Source organism: Pseudoliparis swirei, chromosome 15 (assembly GCF_029220125.1).
Source record: "Pseudoliparis swirei isolate HS2019 ecotype Mariana Trench chromosome 15, NWPU_hadal_v1, whole genome shotgun sequence".
Taxonomy (NCBI): Eukaryota; Metazoa; Chordata; class Actinopteri; order Perciformes; family Liparidae; genus Pseudoliparis; species Pseudoliparis swirei.
Window position 1 is genome coordinate 173,538 of NC_079402.1, and position 24,928 is coordinate 198,465.

At 46.3% G+C, this 24,928-nt stretch overlaps 1 protein-coding gene across 2 annotated transcripts in view; it reads right to left on the bottom strand.

Moving 5' to 3' along the window:
* Window positions 1–809: 809 nt before the first annotated feature.
* zer1 (zyg-11 related, cell cycle regulator) overlaps window positions 810–24,928 on the bottom strand; it is a 28,106-nt gene continuing 3,987 nt past the window's right edge. For both annotated transcript variants that reach the window (XM_056432707.1, XM_056432708.1), the window contains exons 5-16: window positions 24,047–24,220; window positions 23,849–23,963; window positions 23,554–23,700; window positions 23,299–23,472; window positions 21,671–21,886; window positions 21,481–21,522; window positions 21,275–21,394; window positions 21,069–21,184; window positions 20,732–20,920; window positions 19,996–20,093; window positions 19,824–19,926; window positions 810–1,125 (exon numbers count right to left, since the gene is read on the bottom strand). In XM_056432707.1, coding sequence (XP_056288682.1) covers window positions 1,044–1,125; window positions 19,824–19,926; window positions 19,996–20,093; window positions 20,732–20,920; window positions 21,069–21,184; window positions 21,275–21,394; window positions 21,481–21,522; window positions 21,671–21,886; window positions 23,299–23,472; window positions 23,554–23,700; window positions 23,849–23,963; window positions 24,047–24,220 — 1,576 coding nt within the window. In that variant the 3' untranslated portion in view covers window positions 810–1,043. The remainder of the gene's footprint in view (window positions 1,126–19,823; window positions 19,927–19,995; window positions 20,094–20,731; window positions 20,921–21,068; window positions 21,185–21,274; window positions 21,395–21,480; window positions 21,523–21,670; window positions 21,887–23,298; window positions 23,473–23,553; window positions 23,701–23,848; window positions 23,964–24,046; window positions 24,221–24,928) is intronic.

Genomic DNA, 24,928 nt, shown 5'->3' on the forward strand with positions numbered 1-24,928 from the left:
CGTAGCAGGTCTTCGTAGCAGGTCCCCGTAGCAGGTCCTCGTAGCAGGTCTTCGTAGCAGGTCCTCGTAGCAGGTCCCCGTAGCAGGTCTTCGTAGCAGGTCCTCGTAGCAGGTCCTCGTAGCAGGTCCCCGTAGCAGGTCCTCGTAGCAGGTCCTCGTAGCAGGTCCTCGTAGCAGGTCCCCGTAGCAGGTCTTCGTAGCAGGTCCTCGTAGCAGGTCCCCGTAGCAGGTCTTCGTAGCAGGTCCTCGTAGCAGGTCCCCGTAGCAGGTCCTCGTAGCAGGTCCCCGTAGCAGGTCTTCGTAGCAGGTCTTCGTAGCAGGTCTTCGTAGCAGGTCCCCGTAGCAGGTCCTCGTAGCAGGTCCCCGTAGCAGGTCCTCGTAGCAGGTCCTCGTAGCAGGTCCCCGTAGCAGGTCCTCGTAGCAGGTCCTCGTAGCAGGTCCTCGTAGCAGGTCCCCGTAGCAGGTCCTCGTAGCAGGTCCTCGTAGCAGGTCCTCGTAGCAGGTCTTCGTAGCAGGTCTTCGTAGCAGGTCCTCGTAGCAGGTCCCCGTAGCAGGTCCTCGTAGCAGGTCTTCGTAGCAGGTCCTCGTAGCAGGTCCTCGTAGCAGGTCTTCGTAGCAGGTCTTCGTAGCAGGTCCTCGTAGCAGGTCCTCGTAGCAGGTCCTCGTAGCAGGTCCCCGTAGCAGGTCCTCGTAGCAGGTGGAGTTAAAATGCCCGATGAATAGAACAGACCAGATCTAGAGACCTTTAAAGAGGTCTTGAGATTGTGGATGTAAACCACATGTCAGTCTAAACTCATTTGAATATAGAGTAAAGTTATGAGTGTTTATAATTACATTATAAAACATACACACAGTAAGAGACAAACACTTCATATTTACATATATAACAAAGAAATCATCATTGTGCCACACACACAGGAGGAGGTCAGAGACACATTGTTGCTCTACGAGATCATAAGAATAATAAGAATAATGCACATGACTGCCCCTGGTGGTGCTGGCAGGGGGCGGGGCCTCAGTATGATGTCATAGCTCCTGTGAGGTCATCCTCTTTGGCCAGAGTTCACCTCCTGGCTGGTTTCCATGGGGTCTTCTTTGAAGTTCTCACACTGCTCCATCACTTTGCTGAAACAGTCAATACATCGTGTTAGTCCACGTCCGTCAGACGTCACACATGAATCAGAAGCCGACAGGTGTTACATCACAGGTCCAAACCCGAGACAACCAGCCCCAAAGAAACGCCATGCTGCCTGGAACCTTCTCAAACCCTCTGAAGTCATGTGACATGAGTCACGTGACATGTGTGTCATGTGAGTCATGTGGGTTAGGGTTACACATGTGACATGTGAGTCATGTGACGAGTCATGTGAGTCATGTGACGAGTCATGTGAGTCATGTGACATGAGGCATGTGTCATGTGACATGAGTCATGTGACATGAGAGTCATGTAAGCATGAGTCATGTAAGCATGAGAGTCATGAGTCATGTGACATGAGTCATGTGTCATGAGAGTCATGTGACATGAGTCATGAGTCATGTGACATGAGAGTCATGTAAGCATGAGAGTCATGTGACGAGTCATGTGACATGAGTCATGTGTCATGAGAGTCATGTGACATGAGAGTCATGTGTCATGAGAGTCATGTGACATGAGAGTCATGTGACATGAGAGTCATGTGAGTCATGTAAGCATGAGAGCCATGAGAGTCATGTGACATGAGTCATGTGACATGAAAGTCATGTAAGCATGAGAGTCATGAGTCATGTGACATGAGTCATGTCACATGAGTCATGTGACATGAGTCATGTGACATGTGAGTCATGTAAGCATGAGAGCCATGAGTCATGTGACATGAGAGTCATGTGACATGAGTCATGTGTCATGTGAGTCATGTAAGCATGAGAGTCATGTGACATGAGTCATGTGATATGAGAGTCATGAGTCATGTGACATGAGAGTCATGTAAGCATGAGAGTAATGTAAGCATGAGAGTCATGAGTCATGTGACATGAGAGTCATGTGACATGTGAGTCATGTAAGCATGTGAGTCATGTGACATGAGTCATGTGACATGAGTCATGTGACATGAGAGTCATGTGTCATGTGAGTCACGTGACATGAGTCATGTGACATGAGAGTCATGTGTCATGTGAGTCACGTGACATGAGTCATGTGTCATGTGACATGAGAGTCATGTAAGCATGAGAGCCATGAGTCATGAGTCATGTGACATGAGTCATGTGACATGAGAGTCATGTAAGCATGAGTCATGTGACATGAGTCATGTGACATGAGAGTCATGTGACATGTGAGTCATGTGACATGTGAGTCATGTAAGCATGAGCCATGAGACATGAGAGTCATGAGTCATGTGAGTCACGTGAGTCATGAGTCATGTGACATGTGAGTCATGTAAGCATGAGAGTCATGAGTCATGTGATATGAGAGTCATGAGTCATGTGTCATGAGAGTCATGTGACATGAGAGTCATGTAAGCATGAGTCATGTGAGTCATTTGACATGAGTCATGTGTCATGAGAGTCATGTGACATGTGAGTCATGTAAGCATGAGTCATGTAAGCATGAGTCATGTAAGCATGAGTCATGTGAGTCATTTGACATGAGTCATGTGTCATGAGAGTCATGTGACATGAGAGTCATGTAAGCATGAGTCATGTGTCATGAGAGTCATGTGTCATGTAAGTCATGTGACGAGTCATGTGTCATGAGAGTCATGTGCCATGTGAGTCATGTAAGCATGAGAGTCATGTGACATGAGTCATGTGTCATGAGTCATGTAAGCATGAGTCATGAGTCATGTGACATGTGAGTCATGTGTCATGTGATCAATTATCTGGTGATGTGGTTTCTGTAGACGCCATTGCCCTAGCATCCAACACCACTGTAAAGAATCTTGGCGTTATCTTTGATCGGGACTTGTCCTTTAACTCCCACGTAAAGCAAATCTCAAGGACTGCATTCTTTCATCTACGTAATATTTCAAAAATCAGGCACATCTTGTCTCAAAAAGATGCAGAAAAATTGGTTCACGCGTTCGTTACTTCGAGACTGGATTACTGCAACTCCTTATTATCAGGCTGCTCTATAAGTCTCTTAGGTCAACTCCTTATTATCAGGCTGCTCTATAAGTCTCTTAGGTCCCTCCAGTTGATCCAGAATGCTGCAGCTCGTGTTCTCACTAAAACTAAGAAAAGAGATCACATCACTCCTGCACTAGCTGCTCTGCACTGGCTCCCAGTAAAATCAAGAATCACTTTTAAAATTCTTCTCTTAACCTACAAAGCCTTGATTGGTGATGCTCCATCATATCTTAAGGAGCTTGTCGTACCATATTGCCCCACTAGAGAGCTACGCTCACTAAATGCGGGACTACTTGTAGTTCCTAGAGTCTTAAAAAGTAGAATGGGAGCCAGAGCCTTTAGTTATCAAGCTCCTCTTTTATGGAACCAGCTTCACCTTCAGTCCTGGAGGCAGACACAGTCACCTCGTTTAAGAGTCGACTGAAGACCTTCCTCTTTGACAGAGCTTATAGTTAGGGCTGAATCAGGTTCACCTGGTCCAGCCCCTTGAGACGCTGCTATAGGCTTATAGCTGCCGGGGGACGTTTTAGGATGCACTGAGTACCTATCTCCTCTTTTTTCTCTCCTTAAGGATGAATGTTCATCTCTCAATCACACGTTACTAACTCTGCTTTCTCCCCGGAGTCCTTTTGACTTCACGTCTCATGGGGTCATCGGACCCTATGAGACGGCATAGATCCTATCTGCTGATGGATCATCGAGGTCTGGGTCGTGGAATTCCTGCTCCTGACTACGCCACTGTCCTGTTGAGACTCCGCCCACTGTTGAGACTCCGCCCACTCCTCCTCCCCACCGCCATCTGCCTGATGGATCGTGGAGGTCTCCATCGTGGAATATGCCCACTATGAACTATTCATACACTCTGTCATATTCATTTAGCTCAGTGGGGTAAGAGGGCCGTCCTGCAACCGCAAGGTTGTGGGTTCGATCCCCGCTCTCCCAATTAGTTGCAAGTCGAAGTGTCCTTGAGCAAGGCACTGAACCCCCAGTTGCTTCCCGGGCGCTTCACCGCAGCCCACTGCTCCTTAATAACTAAGGATGGGTTAAATGCAGAGAACTAATTTCCCCTTGGGGATTAATAAAAGTGTATATAAAAAAATATTTAAAAAAACTCTAAATCTGTCCTTCTGGTCACATGACATCTATTGTTCTGTCCATCCTAGGAGAGGGATCCTCCTCTGTTGCTCTCCGGAAGGTTTCTTCCCTTTTTTTCCCCCTGAAGGGTTATTTGGGAGTTTTTCCTGGTCCGATGTGAGGTTTTGGGGCAGGGATGTCTATGTGTACAGATTGTAAAGCACTCCGAGACAAATTTGTAATTTGTGAAATTGGGCTATACAAATAAACTGAATTGAATTGAATTGAAAGTCATGTGACATGAGAGTCATGTGTCATGAGAGTCATGTGACATGAGAGTCATGTGACATGAGAGTCATGTAAGCATGAGAGTCATGAGTCATGTGACATGAGTCATGTGTCATGAGAGTCATGTAAGCATGAGAGTCATGTGACATGAGTCATGTGTCATGAGAGTCATGTGACATGAGAGTCATGTGACATGAGTCATGTGAGTCATGTAAGCATGAGAGCCATGAGTCATGAGAGTCATGTGACATGAGAGTCATGTAAGCATGACAGTCATGTGACATGTGTCATGTAAGCATGAGAGCCATGAGTCATGTGACGAGAGTCATGTGACATGAGAGTCATGAGTCATGTAAGCATGAGAGTCATGTGACATGAGTCATGTGATATGAGAGTCATGAATCATGTGTCATGAGAGTCATGTGACATGTGAGTCATGTAAGCATGAGAGTCATGTGTCATGAGAGTCATGTGACATGAGTCATGAGTCATGTGACATGTGAGTCATGTAAGCATGAGAATCATGTAAGCATGAGTCATGTGACGAGTCATGTGTCATGAGAGTCATGTGCCATGTGAGTCATGTAAGCATGAGAGTCATGAGTCATGTGATATGAGTCATGTGTCATGAGAGTCATGTGTCATGAGAGTCATGTGACATGAGTCATGTGTCATGAGAGTCATGTGTCATGAGAGTCATGTGCCATGTGAGTCATGTAAGCATGAGAGTCATGTAAGCATGAGTCATGTGTCATGAGAGTCATGTGCCATGTGAGTCATGTAAGCATGAGTCATGAGACATGTGACATGAGTCATGTGAGTCATGTAAGCATGATTCATGAGTCATGTGACATGTGTGTCATGTAAGCATGAGTCATGTCATGTGTCATGTGAGTCATGTGACATGTGAGTCATGTAAGCATGAGTCATGTGTCATGTGAGTCATGTGACATGTGTGTCATGTGAGTCATGTAAGCATGAGTCATGAGAGTCATGTGTCATGTGAGTCATGTGACATGAGAGTCATGTAAGCATGAGAGTCATGAGTCATGTGACACGAGTCATGTGACATGAGAGTCATGTGACATGAGTCATGTGACATGTGAGTCATGTAAGCATGAGAGTCATGAGTCATGAGTCATGTGAGTCATGTGACATGAGTCAGGTGACATGTGAGTCATGTGTCATGAGAGTCATGTGACATGAGTCATGTGACATGAGAGTCATGTGACATGAGAGTCATGTAAGCATGAGAGTCATGAGTCATGTGACATGAGTCATGTGTCATGAGAGTCATGTGTCATGAGAGTCATGTGACATGAGAGTCATGTAAGCATGAGAGTCATGTGGCATGAGTCATGTGAGTCATGTGACATGAGAGTCAGGTGACATGTGAGTCATGTGTCATGAGAGTCATGTGACATGAGTCATGTGACATGAGAGTCATGTGTCATGAGAGTCATGTAAGCATGAGAGTCATGTGACATGAGAGTCATGTAAGCATGAGAGTCATGTGTCATGTGAGTCATGTGTCATGAGAGTCATGTGACATGAGTCATGTAAGCATGAGAGTCATGAGTCATGTGACATGAGAGTCATGTAAGCATGAGAGTCATGTGTCATGTGAGTCATGTGTCATGAGAGTCATGTGACATGAGTGTCATGAGTCATGAGAGTCATGTGACATGAGTCATGTAAGCATGAGAGCCATGAGAGTCATGTGACATGAAAGTCATGTAAGCATGAGAGTCATGAGTCATGTGACGAGTCATGAGTCATGTGACATGAGAGTCATGTGACATGAGAGTCATGTGACATGTGAGTCATGTAAGCATGAGAGCCATGAGTCATGTGACATGAGAGTCATGAGTCATGTAAGCATGAGAGTCATGTGACATGAGTCATGTGATATGAGACTCATGAGTCATGTGACATGTGAGTCATGTAAGCATGAGAGTCATGTGTCATGTGAGCCATGTGACGAGTCATGTGAGTCATGTGACATGAGTCATGTGACATGAGTCATGTAAGCATGAGAGTAATGTAAGCATGAGAGTCATGAGTCATGTGACATGAGTCATGAGAGTCATGTGACATGTGAGTCATGTAAGCATGAGAGCCATGAGTCATGTGAGTCATGTGACATGACTCATGTGTCATGAGAGTCATGTGTCATGTGAGTCATGTGACATGAGTCATGTGACATGAGAGTCATGTGTCATGAGAGTCATGTGACATGAGAGTCATGAGTCATGTGACATGAGTCATGTGACATGAGTCATGAGTCATGTGACATGAGTCATGTAAGCATGAGTCATGTGACATGAGTCATGTGACATGTGAGTCATGTGACATGTGAGTCATGTAAGCATGAGCCATGAGTCATGTGACATGAGTCATGTGACATGAGTCATATGTCATGAGTCATGTAAGCATGAGCCATGAGTCATGTGACATGAGTCATGAGTCATGAGTCATGTGACATGAGTCATGTGATATGAGAGTCATGTGACATGTGAGTCATGTGACATGTGAGTCATGTAAGCATGAGAGTCATGAGTCATGTGACATGAGTCATGTGATATGAGAGTCATGAGTCATGTGTCATGTGTCATGAGAGTCATGTGACATGTGAGTCATGTAAGCATGAGAGTCATGTGTCATGAGAGTCATGTGTCATGAGTCATGTAAGCATGAGTCATGTGTCATGTGAGTCATTTGACATGAGTCATGTGTCATGAGAGTCATGTAAGCATGAGTCATGTAAGCATGAGAGTCATGTGTCATGTGAGTCATGTGACATGAGTCATGTGTCATGAGAGTCATGTGCCATGTGAGTCATGCAAGCATGAGTCATGAGTCATGTGACATGTGACATGAGTCATGTGTCATGAGAGTCATGTAAGCATGAGTCATGAGTCATGTGACATGTGAGTCATGTGTCATATGATCAATTATCTGGTGATGTGGATTCTGTAGATGGCATTGCCCTGGCATCCAACACCACTGTAAAGAATCTTGGCGTTATCTTTGATCGGGACTTGTCCTTTAACTCCCACGTAAAGCAAATCTCAAGGACGGCATTCTTTCATCTACGTAATATTTCAAAAATCAGGCACATCTTGTCTCAAAAAGACGCAGAAAAATTGGTTCACGCGTTCTTTACTTCGAGACTGGATTACTGCAACTCCTTATTATCAGGCTGCTCTAATAAGTCTCTTAGGTCCCTCCAGTTGATCCAGAATGCTGCAGCTCGTGTTCTCACTAAAACTAAGAAAAGAGATCACATCACTCCTGCACTAGCTGCTCTGCACTGGCTCCCAGTAAAATCAAGAATCACTTTTAAAATTCTTCTCTTAACGTACAAAGCCTTGATTGGTGATGCACCATCATATCTTAAGGAGCGTGTAGTACCATATTGCCCCACTAGAGAGCTACGCTCACTAAATGCGGGACTACTTGTAGTTCCTAGAGTCTTAAAAAGTAGAATGGGAGCCAGAGCCTTTAGTTATCAAGCTCCTCTTTTATGGAACCAGCTTCACCTTCAGTCCTGGAGGCAGACACAGTCACCTCGTTTAAGAGTAGACTTAAGACCTTCCTCTTTGACAGAGCTTATAGTTAGGGCTGAATCAGGTTCACCTGGTCCAGCCCCTTGATATGCTGCTATAGGCTTATAGCTGCCGGGGGACGTTTTAGGATGCACTGAGTACCTATCTCCTCTTTTTTCTCTCCTTAAGGATGAATGTTCATCTCTCAATCACACGTTACTAACTCTGCTTTCTCCCCGGAGTCCTTTTGACTTCACGTCTCATGGGGTCATCGGACCCTATGAGACGGCATAGATCCTATCTGCCTGATGGATCATCGAGGTCTGGGTCGTGGAATTCCTGCTCCTGACTACGCCACTGTCCTGTTGAGACTCCGCCCACTGTTGAGACTCCGCCCACTCCTCCTCCCCACCGCCATCTGCCTGATGGATCGTGGAGGTCTCCATCGTGGAATATGCCCACTATGAACTATTCATACACTCTGTCATATTCATTGAATGTATTTTAACTCTAATCTGTCCTTCTGGTCACATGACATCTATTGCATCTGTCCATCCTAGAGAGGGATCCTCCTCTGTTGCTCTCCTGCAGGTTTCTTCCCTTTTTTTCCCCCTGAAGGGTTATTTGGGAGTTTTTCCTGGTCCGATGTGAGGTTTTGGGGCAGGGATGTCTATGTGTACAGATTGTAAAGCACTCCGAGACAAATTTGTAATTTGTGAAATTGGGCTATAAAAATAAACTGAATTGAATTGAATTGAAAGTCATGTGACATGAGAGTCATGTGTCATGAGAGTCATGTGACATGAGTCATGTGACATGAGAGTCATGTAAGCATGAGAGTCATGAGTCATGTGACATGAGTCATGTGTCATGAGTCATGTGACATGAGAGTCATGTGAGTCATGTAAGCATGAGAGTCATGTGACATGTGTCATGTAAGCATGAGAGCCATGAGTCATGTGACATGAGAGTCATGTGACATGAGAGTCATGAGTCATGTGAGTCATGTAAGCATGAGTCATGTGACATGAGTCATGTGATATGAGAGTCATGAGTCATGTGTCATGAGAGTCATGTGTCATGAGAGTCATGTGACATGTGAGTCATGTAAGCATGAGAGTCATGAGTCATGTGTCATGAGAGTCATGTGTCATGAGAGTCATGTGAGTCATGTGTCATGAGAGTCATGTGTCATGAGAGTCATGTGACATGAGTCATGTGTCATGAGAGTCATGTGACATGTGAGTCATGTAAGCATGAGAGTCATGTAAGCATGAGTCATGTGTCATGTGAGTCATGTGACGAGTCATGTGTCATGAGTCATGTGCCATGTGAGTCATGTAAGCATGAGAGTCATGAGTCATGTGACACGTGACATGAGTCATGTGTCATGAGAGTCATGTGCCATGTGAGTCATGTAAGCATGAGTCATGTGACATGAGTCATGTGTCATGTGAGTCATGTAAGCATGAGTCATGAGTCATGTGAGTCATGTGACATGTGAGTCATGTGTGTCATGTAAGCATGAGTCATGTCATGTGTCAGGTGAGTCATGTGACATGTGAGTCATGTAAGCATGAGTCATGAGTCATGTGTCATGTGAGTCATGTGACATGTGTGTCATGTGAGTCATGTAAGCATGAGTCATGAGAGTCATGTGTCATGTGAGTCATGTGACATGAGAGTCATGTGACATGAGAGTCATGTGACATGAGAGTCATGTAAGCATGAGAGTCAAGAGTCATGTGACACGAGTCATGTGACATGTGAGTCATGTAAGCATGAGAGTCATGAGTCATGTGACATGAGTCATGTGAGTCATGTGACATGAGAGTCAGGTGACATGTGAGTCATGTGTCATGAGTCATGTGACATGAGTCATGTGACATGAGAGTCATGTAAGCATGAGTCATGTGACATGAGTCATGTGTCATGTGACATGAGAGTCATGTGTCATGAGAGTCATGTGACATGAGAGTCATGTGACATGAGAGTCATGTAAGCATGAGAGTCATGTGGCATGAGAGTCATGTAAGCATGAGTCATGTGTCATGAGAGTCATGTGACATGTGAGTCATGTAAGCATGAGAGCCATGAGTCATGTGTCACGAGAGTCATGTGACATGAGTCATGTGAGTCATGTAAGCATGAGTCATGTGACATGAGTCATGTGATATGAGAGTCATGAGTCATGTGACATGTGAGTCATGTAAGCATGAGAGTCATGAGTCATGTGACATGAGAGGCATGTGTCATGTGAGTCATGTAAGCATGAGAGTCGTGTGACATGAGTCATGTGATATGAGAGTCATGAGTCATGTGACATGTGAGTCATGTAAGCATGAGTCATGTGAGTCATGTGACGAGTCATGTGAGTCATGTGACATGAGAGGCATGTGACATGTGTCATGTGACATGTGTCACATGACATGAGATTCATGTGACATGAGAGTCATGTAAGCATGAGTCATGTAAGCATGAGAGTCATGTGACATGTGAGTCATGTGACATGAGAGTCATGAGTCATGTGACATGAGTCATGTTTCATGAGTCATGTGACATGAGAGTCATGTGACATGAGAGTCATGTGAGTCATGTAAGCATGAGAGCCATGAGAGTCATGTGACATGTGACATGAGAGTCATGTAAGCATGAGTCATGAGTCATGTGACATGAGTCATGTGACATGTGAGTCATGTAAGCATGAGCCATGAGTCATGTGACATGAGAGTCATGAGTCATGTGAGTCATGTAAGCATGAGAGTTATGAGTCATGTGACATGAGTCATGTGATATGAGTCATGAGTCATGAGAGTCATGTGTCATGAGAGTCATGTAAGCATGAGTCATGAGTCATGAGAGTCATGTGTCATGAGAGTCATGTGACATGAGTCATGTGACATGAGAGTCATGTAAGCATGAGTCATGTGTCATGTGAGTCATGTGACATGAGTCATGTGTCATGAGAGTCATGTGGGTCATGTAAGCATGAGAGTCATGTGTCATGTGAGTCATGTGACGAGTCATGTGTCATGAGAGTCATGTGACATGAGTCATGTGTCATGAGAGTCATGTGTCATGAGAGTCATGTGACATGAGAGTCATGTGACATGAGAGTCATGTAAGCATGAGAGTCATGTAAGCATGAGAGTCATGAGTCATGTGTCATGAGAGTCATGTGAGTCATGTAAGCATGAGAGTCATGAGTCATGTGACATGAGTCATGTGACATGAGTCATGTGAGTCATGTAAGCATGAGAGCCATGAGTGTCATGTGACATGAGTCATGTGACATGAGAGTCATGTAAGCATGAGAGCCATGAGTCATGTGACATGAGAGTCATGAGTCATGTGAGTCATGTAAGCATGAGTCATGAGTCATGTGACATGAGTCATGTGATATGAGAGTCATGTGTCATGAGAGTCATGTGACATGAGTCATGTGTCATGAGAGTCATGTGTCATGAGAGTCATGTGTCATGAGAGTCATGTGTCATGAGAGTCATGTGACATGAGAGTCATGTAAGCATGAGAGTCATGTGGCATGAGAGTCATGTAAGCATGAGAGTCATGAGTCATGTGACATGAGTCATGTGTCATGAGAGTCATGTGACATGTGAGTCATGTAAGCATGAGAGCCATGAGTCATGTGTCACGAGAGTCATGTGACATGAGTCATGTGAGTCATGTAAGCATGAGTCATGTGACATGAGTCATGTGATATGAGAGTCATGAGTCATGTGAGTCATGTAAGCATGAGTCATGAGTCATGTGTCATGTGACGAGTCATGTGACATGAGAGGCATGTGTCATGTGTCATGTAAGCATGAGAGTCGTGTGACATGAGTCATGTGATATGAGAGTCATGAGTCATGTGACATGTGAGTCATGTAAGCATGAGTCATGTGAGTCATGTGACGAGTCATGTGAGTCATGTGACATGAGAGGCATGTGACACGTGTCATGTGACATGAGAGTCATGTAAGCATGAGAGTCATGTAAGCATGAGTCATGAGTCATGTGACATGAGTCATGAGAGTCATGTGAGTCATGTAAGCATGAGAGCCATGAGTCATGTGAGTCATGTGACATGTGAGTCATGTGACATGAGAGTCATGAGTCATGTGACATGAGTCATGTGACATGAGAGTCATGTGACATGAGAGTCATGTGAGTCATGTAAGCATGAGAGCCATGTGACATGAGTCATGTGACATGAGTCATGTAAGCATGAGTCATGAGTCATGTGACATGAGTCATGTGACATGAGTCATGTGACATGTGAGTCATGAGTCATGTGACATGTGAGTCATGTAAGCATGAGAGTCATGAGTCATGTGTCATGAGAGTCATGTGTCATGAGAGTCATGTGACATGAGTCATGTGACATGAGAGTCATGTAAGCATGAGTCATGTGAGTCATGTGACATGAGTCATGTGTCATGAGAGTCATGTGACATGTGTCATGTAAGCATGAGAGTCATGTAAGCATGAGTCATGTGTCATGTGACGAGTCATGTGTCATGAGAGTCATGTGACATGAGAGTCATGTGTCATGAGAGTCATGTGTCATGAGAGTCATGTGACATGAGAGTCATGTAAGCATGAGAGTCATGAGTCATGTGACATGAGTCATGTGTCATGAGAGTCATGTGAGTCATGTAAGCATGAGTCATGAGTCATGTGACATGAGAGTCATGAGTCATGTCACATGAGAGTCATGTGACATGAGTCATGTGAGTCATGTAAGCATGAGTCATGTGACATGAGTCATGTGATATGAGAGTCATGAGTCATGTGTCATGAGAGTCATGTGTCATGAGAGTCATGTGTCATGAGAGTCATGTGACATGAGTCATGTGTCATGAGAGTCATGTGACATGTGAGTCATGTAACATGAGAGTCATGTAAGCATGAGTCATGTGAGTCATGTGACATGTGACGAGTCATGTGTCATGAGAGTCATGTGCCATGTGAGTCATGAGTCATGTGTCATGAGAGTCATGTGCCATGTGAGTCATGTAAGCATGAGTCATGAGTCATGTGAGTCATGTGACATGTGAGTCATGTGTGTCATGTAAGCATGAGTCATGAGTCATGTCATGTGACATGTGAGTCATGTAAGCATGAGTCATGTGTCATGTGAGTCATGTGACATGTGTATCATGTGAGTCATGTAAGCATGAGTCATGAGTCATGTGAGTCATGTGAGTCATGTGACATGAGAGTCATGTAAGCATGAGAGTCATGAGTCATGTGACACGAGTCATGTGAGTCATGTGACATGAGAGTCAGGTGACATGTGAGTCATGTGTCAAAGGTGCTGGAGAAGGTAATTTCCATTCAGATTCACGAACATCTCAAACACAATAACCTCTTTGAAAAGTTCCAGTCTGGTTTCCGCCAGGGCCACAGTACAGAAACTGCCTTAGTCAGGGTGACCAATGACCTGCTGATGACAGCTGACACCGGATCTCCATCCCTCCTCATCCTCCTGGATCTAACTGCAGCGTTTGACACCGTCGACCATAACATTCTACTCCATCGTCTTCGCTCGACAATTGGACTCTCTGACTCTGCCCTAAACTGGTTCACCTCATATCTCACCGGGAGGACTGAGCATGTCACCTTGGGAGTGGCAAAATCACAAACACACTTTGTGAACTGTGGTGTCCCTCAAGGATCAGTCCTCGGCCCCACCCTTTTCACCATATACATGTCCCCCCTTGGTCGTGTCATCAGCCGGCATGGAATATCTTTCCATTGCTATGCTGATGACACGCAGCTACATCAGAACAAAGCCAACCCCTTCTGCACCTCTGCCATCATCCAACATAACCACATGCCTGGAGGAGATAGAGGTGTGGATGAAACAAAACTTCCTTCAATTAAACAGCTCCAAGACTGAAGCCATTCTAGTTGGCACTCCACATCAGGTCCTTTCATCCTCCATCACCAGCATCACCTTCTCCGGTCAGAACATTTCACTCGTCAACTGTCACCAATCTGGGTGTTAAAATGGATCCTCACCTGACCTTTGAGGCCCACATCAAACAAACATGCAAGACCTCCTTCTACCACCTCAGAAATATTGCTAAACTCGTCCCTCACTCAGCCTATCAGATGCTGAAAAGCTTGTCCATGCCTTTGTCTCCTCCAGGCTGGATTACTGTAACGCACTTCTCATTGGGACTTCTGCCAAGAACATCCAGAAGCTGCAATACATCCAGAACAGTGCTGCTAGGATCCTGATGAGAGTGCGGAAGTATGAGCACATCACGCCCATACTCAAATTATTGCATTGGCTCCCGGTCTCACTCAGGATTGACTACAAAATCACCCTCTTCACCTATCAGTGCATTCATGGAAATGCGCCCTCATATATCAAAGAACTTCTCACCCCACAAAATTCCACGAGGAGCCTACGCTCTGAAAAGGCAAACCTCCTTCTTCCCCCCAGGACCAAACTGAACATTATGGGAGACCGAGCCTTCTGCTCCGCTGCTCCGAGACTGTGGAATGCCCTCCCAAACCAGCTGAGGACACCACAGACTGTGGATGTTTTTAAAAAAGGCCTAAAAACACACCTTTTTAGAATAGCTTTTCACTAGATTTGAACATAGACGTCGCTGCTTTTATTCTGTTTTATCTAAACCATTTTTACTTTGTAGCACTTTGAGTTTTGCCCATGCAAATTAAAAAGTGCATTATAAATATAATCTATTATTATTATTATTATTATTATAGTCATGTGACATGAGTCATGTGACATGAGAGTCATGTGTCATGAGAGTCATGTGACATGAGACTCATGAGTCATGTGTCATGTGAGTCATGTGTCATGAGCGTCATGTGACATGAGAGTCATGTAAGCATGAGAGTCATGTAAGCATGAGAGTCATGAGTCATGTGACATGAGTCATGTGTCATGTGACATGAGAGTCATGTGTCATGAGAGTCATGTGACATGAGTCATGTAAGCATGAGAGTCATGTAAGCATTAGTCATGTAAGCATGAGTCATGTGACATGAGTCATGTGTCATGAGTCATGTGTCATGAGAGTCATGTGACATGAGAGTCATGTAAGCATGAGAGTCATGAGTCATGTGACATGAGTCATGTGTCATGAGAGTCATGTAAGCATGAGAGTCATGAGTCATGTGACATGAGAGTCATGAGTCATGTGTCATGAGTCATGTGACATGAGAGTCATGTGACATGAGTCATGTGAGTCATGTAAGCATGAGAGCCATGAGTGTCATGTGACATGAGTCATGTGACATGAGAGTCATGTAAGCATGAGAGTCATGAGTCATGTGAGTCATGTGACATGTGAGTCATGTAAGCATGAGAGCCATGAGTCATGTGACATGAGAGTCATGTGACATGAGAGTCATGAGTCATGTGAGTCATGTAAGCATGAGTCATGTGACATGAGTCATGTGATATGAGAGTCATGAGTCATGTGTCATGAGAGTCATGTGAGTCATGAGTCATGAGAGTCATGTGACATGAGTCATGTGTCATGAGAGTCATGTAACATGAGAGTCATGTAAGCATGAGTCATGAGTCATGTGACATGAGTCATGTGTCATGAGAGTCATGTAAGCATGAGAGTCATGAGTCATGTGACATGAGTCATGAGTCATGTGTCATGAGTCATGTGACATGAGAGTCATGTGACATGAGAGTCATGTGAGTCATGTAAGCATGAGAGCCATGAGTGTCATGTGACATGAGTCATGTGACATGAGAGTCATGTAAGCATGAGAGTCATGAGTCATGTGAGTCATGTAAGCATGAGAGCCATGAGTCATGTGACATGAGAGTCATGTGACATGAGAGTCATGAGTCATGTGAGTCATGTAAGCATGAGTCATGTGACATGAGTCATGTGATATGAGAGTCATGAGTCATGTGTCATGAGAGTCATGTGAGTCATGAGAGTCATGTGTCATGAGAGTCATGTGTCATGAGTCATGAGAGTCATGTGACATGTGAGTCATGTAAGCATGAGAGTCATGAGTCATGAGAGTCATGTGACATGAGTCATGTGACATGAGAGTCATGTAAGCATGAGTCATGTGTCATGTGAGTCATGTGACATGAGTCATGTGTCATGAGAGTCATGTGACATGTGAGTCATGTAAGCATGAGTCATGTAAGCATGAGAGTCATGTGTCATGTGACGAGTCATGTGTCATGAGAGTCATGTGACATGAGAGTCATGTGTCATGAGAGTCATGTGTCATGAGAGTCATGTGACATGAGAGTCATGTAAGCATGAGAGTCATGAGTCATGTGACATGAGTCATGTGTCATGAGAGTCATGTGAGTCATGTAAGCATGAGTCATGAGTCATGTGACATGAGAGTCATGAGTCATGTGTCATGAGTCATGTCACATGTGAGTCATGTAAGCATGAGTCATGTGAGTCATGTAAGCATGAGTCATGTAAGCATGAGTCATGTGACATGAGTCATGTGATATGAGAGTCATGAATCATGTGACATGTGAGTCATGTAAGCATGAGTCATGTGTCATGTGAGTCATGTGACATGTGTATCATGTGAGTCATGTAAGCATGAGTCATGAGTCATGTGAGTCATGTGTCATGCGAGTCATGTGACATGTGAGTCATGAGTCATGTGTCATGAGAGTCATGTGACATTTGACATGAGTCATGTGACATGAGAGTCATGTAAGCATGAGCCATGAGTCATGTGAGTCATGTAAGCATGAGAGTTATGAGTCATGTGACATGAGTCATGTGTCATGAGAGTCATGTGACATGTGAGTCATGTAAGCATGAGAGTCATGAGTCATGAGAGTCATGTGTCATGAGTCATGTGACATGAGTCATGTGACATGAGAGTTATGTAAGCATGAGTCATGTGTCATGTGAGTCATGTGACATGAGTCATGTGTCATGAGAGTCATGTGACATGTGAGTCATGTAAGCATGAGAGTCATGTAAGCATGAGAGTCATGTGTCATGTGACGAGTCATGTGTCATGAGAGTCATGTGACATGAGAGTCATGTGTCATGAGAGTCATGTGACATGAGAGTCATGTAAGCACGAGAGTCATGAGTCATGTGACATGAGTCATGTGTCATGAGAGTCATGTGAGTCATGTAAGCATGAGAGTCATGAGTCATGTGACATGAGAGTCATGAGTCATGTGTCATGAGTCATGTGAGTCATGTAAGCATGAGTCATGTGACATGAGTCATGTGATATGAGAGTCATGAGTCATGTGTCATGAGAGTCATGTGAGTCATGTGTCATGAGAGTCATGTGTCATGAGAGTCATGTGACATGAGTCATGTGTCATGAGAGTCATGTGACATGTGAGTCATGTAACATGAGAGTCATGTAAGCATGAGTCATGTGTCATGTGAGTCATGTAAGCATGAGTCATGAGTCATGTGAGTCATGTGACATGTGAGTCATGTGTGTCATGTAAGCATGAGTCATGAGTCATGTATGTCATGTAAGCATGAGTCATGTGTCATGTGAGTCATGTGACATGTGTATCATGTGAGTCATGTAAGCATGAGTCATGAGTCATGTGAGTCATGTGTCATGTGAGTCATGTGTCATGTGACATGAGAGTCATGTAAGCATGAGAGTCATGAGTCATGTGACACGAGTCATGTGACATGAGAGTCATGTGACATGAGAGTCATGTGACATGTGAGTCATGTAAGCATGAGAGTCATGAGTCATGTGACATGAGTCATGTGAGTCATGTGACATGAGAGTCAGGTGACATGTGAGTCATGTGTCATGATAGTCATGTGACATGAGTCATGTGACATGAGAGTCATGTGTCATGAGAGTCATGTGACATGAGACTCATGTAAGCATGAGAGTCATGAGTCATGTGTCATGTGAGTCATGTGTCATGAGCGTCATGTGACATGAGAGTCATGTAAGCATGAGAGTCATGAGTCATGTGACATGAGTCATGTGTCATGTGACATGAGAGTCATGTGTCATGAGAGTCATGTGACATGAGTCATGTAAGCATGAGAGTCATGTAAGCATTAGAGTCATGTAAGCATGAGTCATGTGACATGAGTCATGTGTCATGTGACATGAGAGTCATGTGACATGAGAGTCATGTGACATGAGAGTCATGTAAGCATGATAGTCATGAGTCATGTGACATGAGTCATGTGTCATGAGAGTCATGTAAGCATGAGAGTCATGAGTCATGTGACATGAGAGTCATGAGTCATGTGTCATGAGTCATGTGACATGAGAGTCATGTGACATGAGTCATGTGAGTCATGTAAGCATGAGAGCCATGAGTGTCATGTGACATGAGTCATGTGACATGAGAGTCATGTAAGCATGAGAGTCATGAGTCATGTGAGTCATGTGACATGTGAGTCATGTAAGCATGAGAGCCATGAGTCATGTGACATGAGAGTCATGTGACATGAGAGTCATGAGTCATGTGAGTCATGTAAGCATGAGTCATGAGTCATGTGACATGAGTCATGTGATATGAGAGTCATGAGTCATGTGTCATGAGAGTCATGTGAGTCATGTGAGTCATGAGAGTCATGTGACATGAGTCATGTGTCATGAGTCATGTGACATGTGAGTCATGTAACATGAGAGTCATGTAAGCATGAGTCATGTGTCATGTGAGTCATGTGACATGTGACGAGTCATGTGTCATGAGAGTCATGTGCCATGTGAGTCATGTAAGCATGAGTCATGTGACATGTGACATGAGTCATGTGTGTCATGTAAGCATGAGTCATGAGTCATGTCATGTGACATGTGAGTCATGTAAGCATGAGTCATGTGTCATGTGAGTCATGTGACATGTGTATCATGTGAGTCATGTAAGCATGAGTCATGAGTCATGTGAGTCATGTGTCATGCGAGTCATGAGTCATGTGACATGAGAGTCATGTAAGCATGAGAGTCATGAGTCATGTGACATGAGTCATGTGACATGAGTCATGTGTCATGAGTCATGTGACATGAGAGTCATGTGTCATGAGAGTCATGTGACATGAGTCATGTGACATGAGTCATGTGTCATGAGAGTCATGTGACATGAGAGTCATGTGTCATGAGAGTCATGTGACATGAGTCATGTGACATGAGTCATGTGTCATGAGAGTCATGTGACATGAGAGTCATGTGACATGAGTCATGTGACATGAGTCATGTGTCATGAGAGTCATGTGACATGAGAGTCATGTGACATGAGAGTCATGTGACATGAGTCATGTAAGCATGAGAGTCATGTGACATGAGTCATGTGACATGAGAGTCATGTGACATGTGAGTCATGTAAGCATGAGAGCCATGAGTCATGTGACATGAGAGTCATGTGACATGAGAGTCATGAGTCATGTAAGCATGAGAGTCATGTGACATGAGTCATGTGATATGAGTCATGAGTCATGTGACATGTGAGTCATGTAAGCATGAGAGTCATGAGTCATGTGAGTCATGTAAGCATGAGAGTCATGAGTCATGTGACATGAGTCATGTTATATGAGAGTCATGTGACATGAGTCATGTGACATGAGAGTCATGTGACATGTCAGTCATGTAAGCATGAGTCATGTGACATGAGTCATGTGACATGTGAGTCATGTGACATGAGTCATGTAAGCATGAGTCATGAGTCATGTGACATGAGTCATGTGACATGTCAGTCATGTAAGCATGAGTCATGTGACATGAGAGTCACGTGACATGTGTCATGTGAGTCATGTGATGGTGCTTCTCTCCAGATGACGCCCCTCAGCCCAGGGGCCTCTAAAGGAGTCTCACCTGGCCATGTCCTTGGTCTCCGGGTCGGAGCTGTCCAGTTCCAGAACCTTCTCCAGCAGAGTGACTCCTCCCTCCTTGATCAGCAGGGGACAGTACTTGCTTGCTGCGGACATAGAGTAGAGACTCAGCCTGTGAGCGTGTGCAGAAGAAGAGCAGCGGCGCCATGACTCACGGTACACCGACACCAGGTTGAAGAGCGCCCAGGTGGCCCAGTGCTGGCTGACCGGGGCGATGCTCTGGGGCAGCAGGCGCAGGATGGGCTCGAAGGACCTGCAGGGACGCAGCGCCGAGGTCAGCGTGAGGACCAGAGGTCAGCGCGAGGACCAGAGGTCAGCGTGAGGACCAGAGGTCACCGCGAGGACCAGAGGTCAGCGTGAGGACCAGAGGTCACCACGAGGTCACCGCGAGGACCAGAGGTCAGCGTGAGGACCAGAGGTCACCACGAGGACCAGAGGTCACCACGAGGACCAGAGGTCAGCGTGAGGACCAGAGGTCACCACGAGGTCACCGCGAGGACCAGAGGTCAGCGTGAGGACCAGAGGTCAGCGTGAGGACCAGAGGTCACCACGAGGTCACCGCGAGGACCAGAGGTCAGCGTGAGGACCAGAGGTCAGCGTGAGGACCAGAGGTCACCGCGAGGACCAGAGGTCAGCGTGAGGACCAGAGGTCACCACGAGGTCACCGCGAGGACCAGAGGTCACCACGAGGACCAGAGGTCAGCGTGAGGACCAGAGGTCAGCGTGAGGACCAGAGGTCACCACGAGGACCAGAGGTCAGCGTGAGGACCAGAGGTCAGCGTGAGGACCAGATGTCAGCGTGAGGACCACGCGGTGCAGACATGCTCCTCTCATGGTCAGCACGTCCTCCGTGAGACACCTGTTGGTGTCCACCCTGCATCGACAGCTCACCTGTAGTTGATGTTGCGCCGCGAGCTGACGTCCCAGCTCCGGATGGCGTCCCACATCTGGTCCATCACCGTGACCCTGAGCGGCTCCTCCATGGACCACACCTCCGGCCCGTCGAACACGATGTGGGACAGCACGCCGCACGCGTTGTAGGACACCTCGATGCCATCGGCCTTACTGCCCAGCAGCTCGCTGCAACACACAGGCACTTCAGGAGGGGGGTCGGTGGGCGGTCTCCAGTTTATACATTACTGGTCGTGGGTCAAAAGGCTGCTGGAGTCCTGACTTTAAAGACATAACAGCAGCTGGTCATGTGAGAGCCAGGCTGATCCGGTCTCACCTGAACACTGAGATGAACTGGGGGGTGAGCAGCTGTGGCCTCAGAGCCTTCACCTCAGCTACATTCCCCAGCAGCCCCAACATGTTGCGGTGAAGCTCCTGTTTGTCTGGAAACTCCTGGATCAGACCCGAGGAGAGGAGGGTCAGCACACAGAGACCACGACCTCACAGACCTGAAGCCACATGGCACCTGGACCAGGGACTCACCTGCAGACACTCCAGGAACAGACTCATGCCCCGACAGTTGAGGAACATCTGGCAGTTATCAGGCGTCTCATCGGTGATGTTCCACAGAGCGCTCCAGGAGAACTCCATCACCTGGTCACACTGAGACACACACAGACACACACGCCATGTGACGGAGGCGAACACCAGGGCAGCAGCTCGGTGAGGAGCTCAGGTCAAAGACTCACCAGCCGGTCCTGTAACTTCTTCTGGATTAAATTCAACATCGTCTGTGAAGGAGGAAAAAAAAACTGGAATCAGCTGTTTCCACACGCACACACACTCCTGAATAGTTCGAGTGGAGTTCACCTCCAGAAGACGACGTATCACCAGTCCCTTGTTGTGTGGACATAGATCTATGTCTCTATGACGTGTTACCTTGACGAAGCCCATCTTGCCCACGGCCTCCTTGTGGTGGTTGTCCACCTGACACACCAAGGCGTTGCACAGGTGCACCGCGATCCTCTGGATGGACTCGTCCTGCCGGGCCGGCTCCAGGATCTTCAGCAGCAGCTGGTTGACCCGACTGTACTGGAACTCCAGCTCCTCTGGAATGCTGAAGTTACACAGAGTCAGGCAGCAGTTCCTCTGGACCTGGTGTGGGGGGTCACATGATGTGGATCAGAGCAGTGGCGGTGCGTCCATAGGGGGCGCTAGGGCGCCGCCTCTCTTAAAATGTTGAGATGAAAAGAAAAAAAAGAAGAAGAAACAAAATAATACATCCTGTCAAAAAACATGATTTGCCAAATCATTTTAAAAAGTAAATATACCGTGTTGACGCGCTAAATGTGTGTGGGAGACCGTCAGCCTGTCAACAACCACTTAAGTTAATGTGAAAAAATATAATATATCTCCACTCATCCTCACGGAGAGAAGCCCCGCCCCATTTTCGGGGCTCCGGCCCAACGTGTGTGTGCGGCAGCGAGCAAACATTTCACGGTCGTTTCGGCATGGACGGCTTCTCATTGGAGGATGAAACGTGAATCTCGAGGCACAAATGTGCGCTCTGGCCAATGACATCGTTTTATTATTTCACGTGACTGGACTATTCGGCCAATCAGAGACCGGTATGTTCCCTCAGCCAGAGAGCTCCACGGAGCTACGGGAGCAGGTAGCTAACGGAGCTGTTAGCTGGAGCTCAGTGAGTAATGCTGTTTAGTTTCCCCTGTCTGTTGTTCCAAAGTCCTGGGACTGAAACTCTCTGGACTACAACGGGGGGAGGGGCCTAAAGAGCTGCAGACAAGTGGAAAGCACGAATGTTAACGCAGCATCTAGCTAACAGCCTGAAGCTAACCCTGTTTGCAGAGCAGAGCAGCAGAAGGAGACCGAACTGGCATCGAAACACAAGGAAGAAGTTGTGAAACAGACACATTCCCTCAGAATAATGGAGGCTGGTTACAGACATGATGACTTTAACCAGAGAGTTATGGAGAAGACCTTTAAAGAGAGGAGGCTACTTGTCTTTACAGTAGTGGCTCTACTCTGTCACCCAATGTAACATGTGATCTCTCTGACTATTCTGCTCTGAACCTCTTTCATGTGAGGGTGAAACTCTTTTATTTTGCAAACCTCTGAAACCCAACCCAATGTTCCTTAAAGCTGCTCTGAGCCTCTCATGCCCAACGTTACAGTGTGTTGATAGTTGTTATTGGACAGTGTTGAGCACGCTGTGTTCTTGAAATAAAGCTTTGTTTTTTACAATATTCTACTCAAAACCTCTTTTCTTCTCATTGTTGAGTGATATTTAAACCGCGTCGCCCAACTGCCCCCCCCCCCCCAAAATGTCACCAGCCGCCACTGGATCAGAGCCATTGCATATTCATCCTGTGAAGAACTCTACTCGTGTCTCTTCTTCATGCCGCATGTGTTCTGAAGGCACTTTGTCTTACATTGGAATGGTAGGAAAAGTGCTTCACAAATAAAGTATGATTGATATTGTCAGAGTATAAAGCTTCACAGCTAAAGAAGTTGAGCCGGTTTCTCAGGCCGAGGCCACAGAGACTCACGGTGACCTCCTGGTACTGCTCCATTCCATTGAGGACCACCTGGATGACCTCCCTACGCAAGCGCACACTCTGGTCGCTGCGGTACTCGGTGTTGGTCAGGTAGAACAGAGCGGCGCTGCCCGTCACCTGGATGCTCTTATCATATTTGTGGCACTTTAGTGCTGCTATGACCAGCTGAGGGGACAGAAAGGGTAACGCCATGTGTGAGAGAGGCAGAACCAGGGCGTCGCCGTCTTCACAGAGCCACCCTTCTACCTGCAGAGCTCGCAGCAGCTGGCTGCAGTGCTGTATCCTGGCGATGTCAAACAGCTGGTTGATGGCTCTTTGGGCCAGCTCGGGGCGGAACTCGGTGTAAACCTCGATGGCATTCAGGACCTGGTCCTCATTCTTTGATCCAGTCACCTGAAAAAGGCCGAAAACACACCGATGAACCTGTTCATGAGCAATATTAATATGTGCACATGGCGTGTTCAATCACCCAACGCTCTAACCACTTTGTCAGGCAGGACTATGCCCAGAATAACCAGAACTGTAACGTGAGGACCAGTACCTTATAAGCAGGGATGTGGGTCACATTACAGAGGGTGGTGTCGTACAGGCCCAGGAACTGCAGCGGCCTCTTCAGCTCCTGGAAAGGATAGATGCTGCTTTTGCAAGGCTCGATGCTGAATGAGAAGAAAGGTCCAGAAGGTCATTGTCCATCTGGAAGACGATCTGAATATACGGCGGACACTTCAGCGTGACCCACCTCGGCCGACCCATCGCGTCTTCAAAGTGTGGAACGGTGCAGTTGTCCAGCATCATGTGCCCCGAGACGTCCAGCGACACCAGGTGGACCAGACGCTGGACGATGGCCGTCAGGGTCTTCCTGGTCATCTTACACTTAGAGGTCCGCCGGCTCTCCCGCGAGACGTCAAGGTGTCTGAAGAATGAGAGTTTTATCAATGACACAAATTATTAGTGGTCATGTAAAGGGAACATCGGAGTAGGCGATAGACTGTCGGAGTAGGCGATAGACTGTCGGAGTAGGCGATAGACTGTCGGAGTAGGCGTTAGTCTATCGGAGTAGGCGTTAGTCTGTCGGAGTAGGCGATAGACTATCGGAGTAGGCGATAGACTGTCGGAGTAGGCGGTAGACTGTCGGAGTAGGCGTTAGTCTATCGGAGTAGGCGATAGACTGTCGGAGTAGGCGTTAGTCTATCGGAGTAGGCGTTAGTCTATCGGAGTAGGCGATAGACTGTCGGAGTAGGCGTTAGTCTATCGGAGTAGGCGTTAGTCTGTCGGAGTAGGCGATAGACTGTCGGAGTAGGCGTTAGTCTATCGGAGTAGGCGTTAGTCTGTCGGAGTAGGCGATAGACTGTCGGAGTAGGCGTTAGTCTATCGGAGTAGGCGATAGTCTATCGGAGTAGGCGTTAGTCTCTCGGAGTAGGCGTTAGTCTCTCGGAGTAGGCGATAGTCTATCGGAGTAGGCGATAGTTTATCGGAGTAGGCGTTAGTCTATCGGAGTAGGCGATAGACTGTCGGAGTAGGCGATAGACTATCGGAGTAGGCGATAGACTGTCGGAGTAGGCGATAGACTATCGGAGTAGGCGTTAGTCTATCGGAGTAGGCGATAGACTATCGGAGGAGG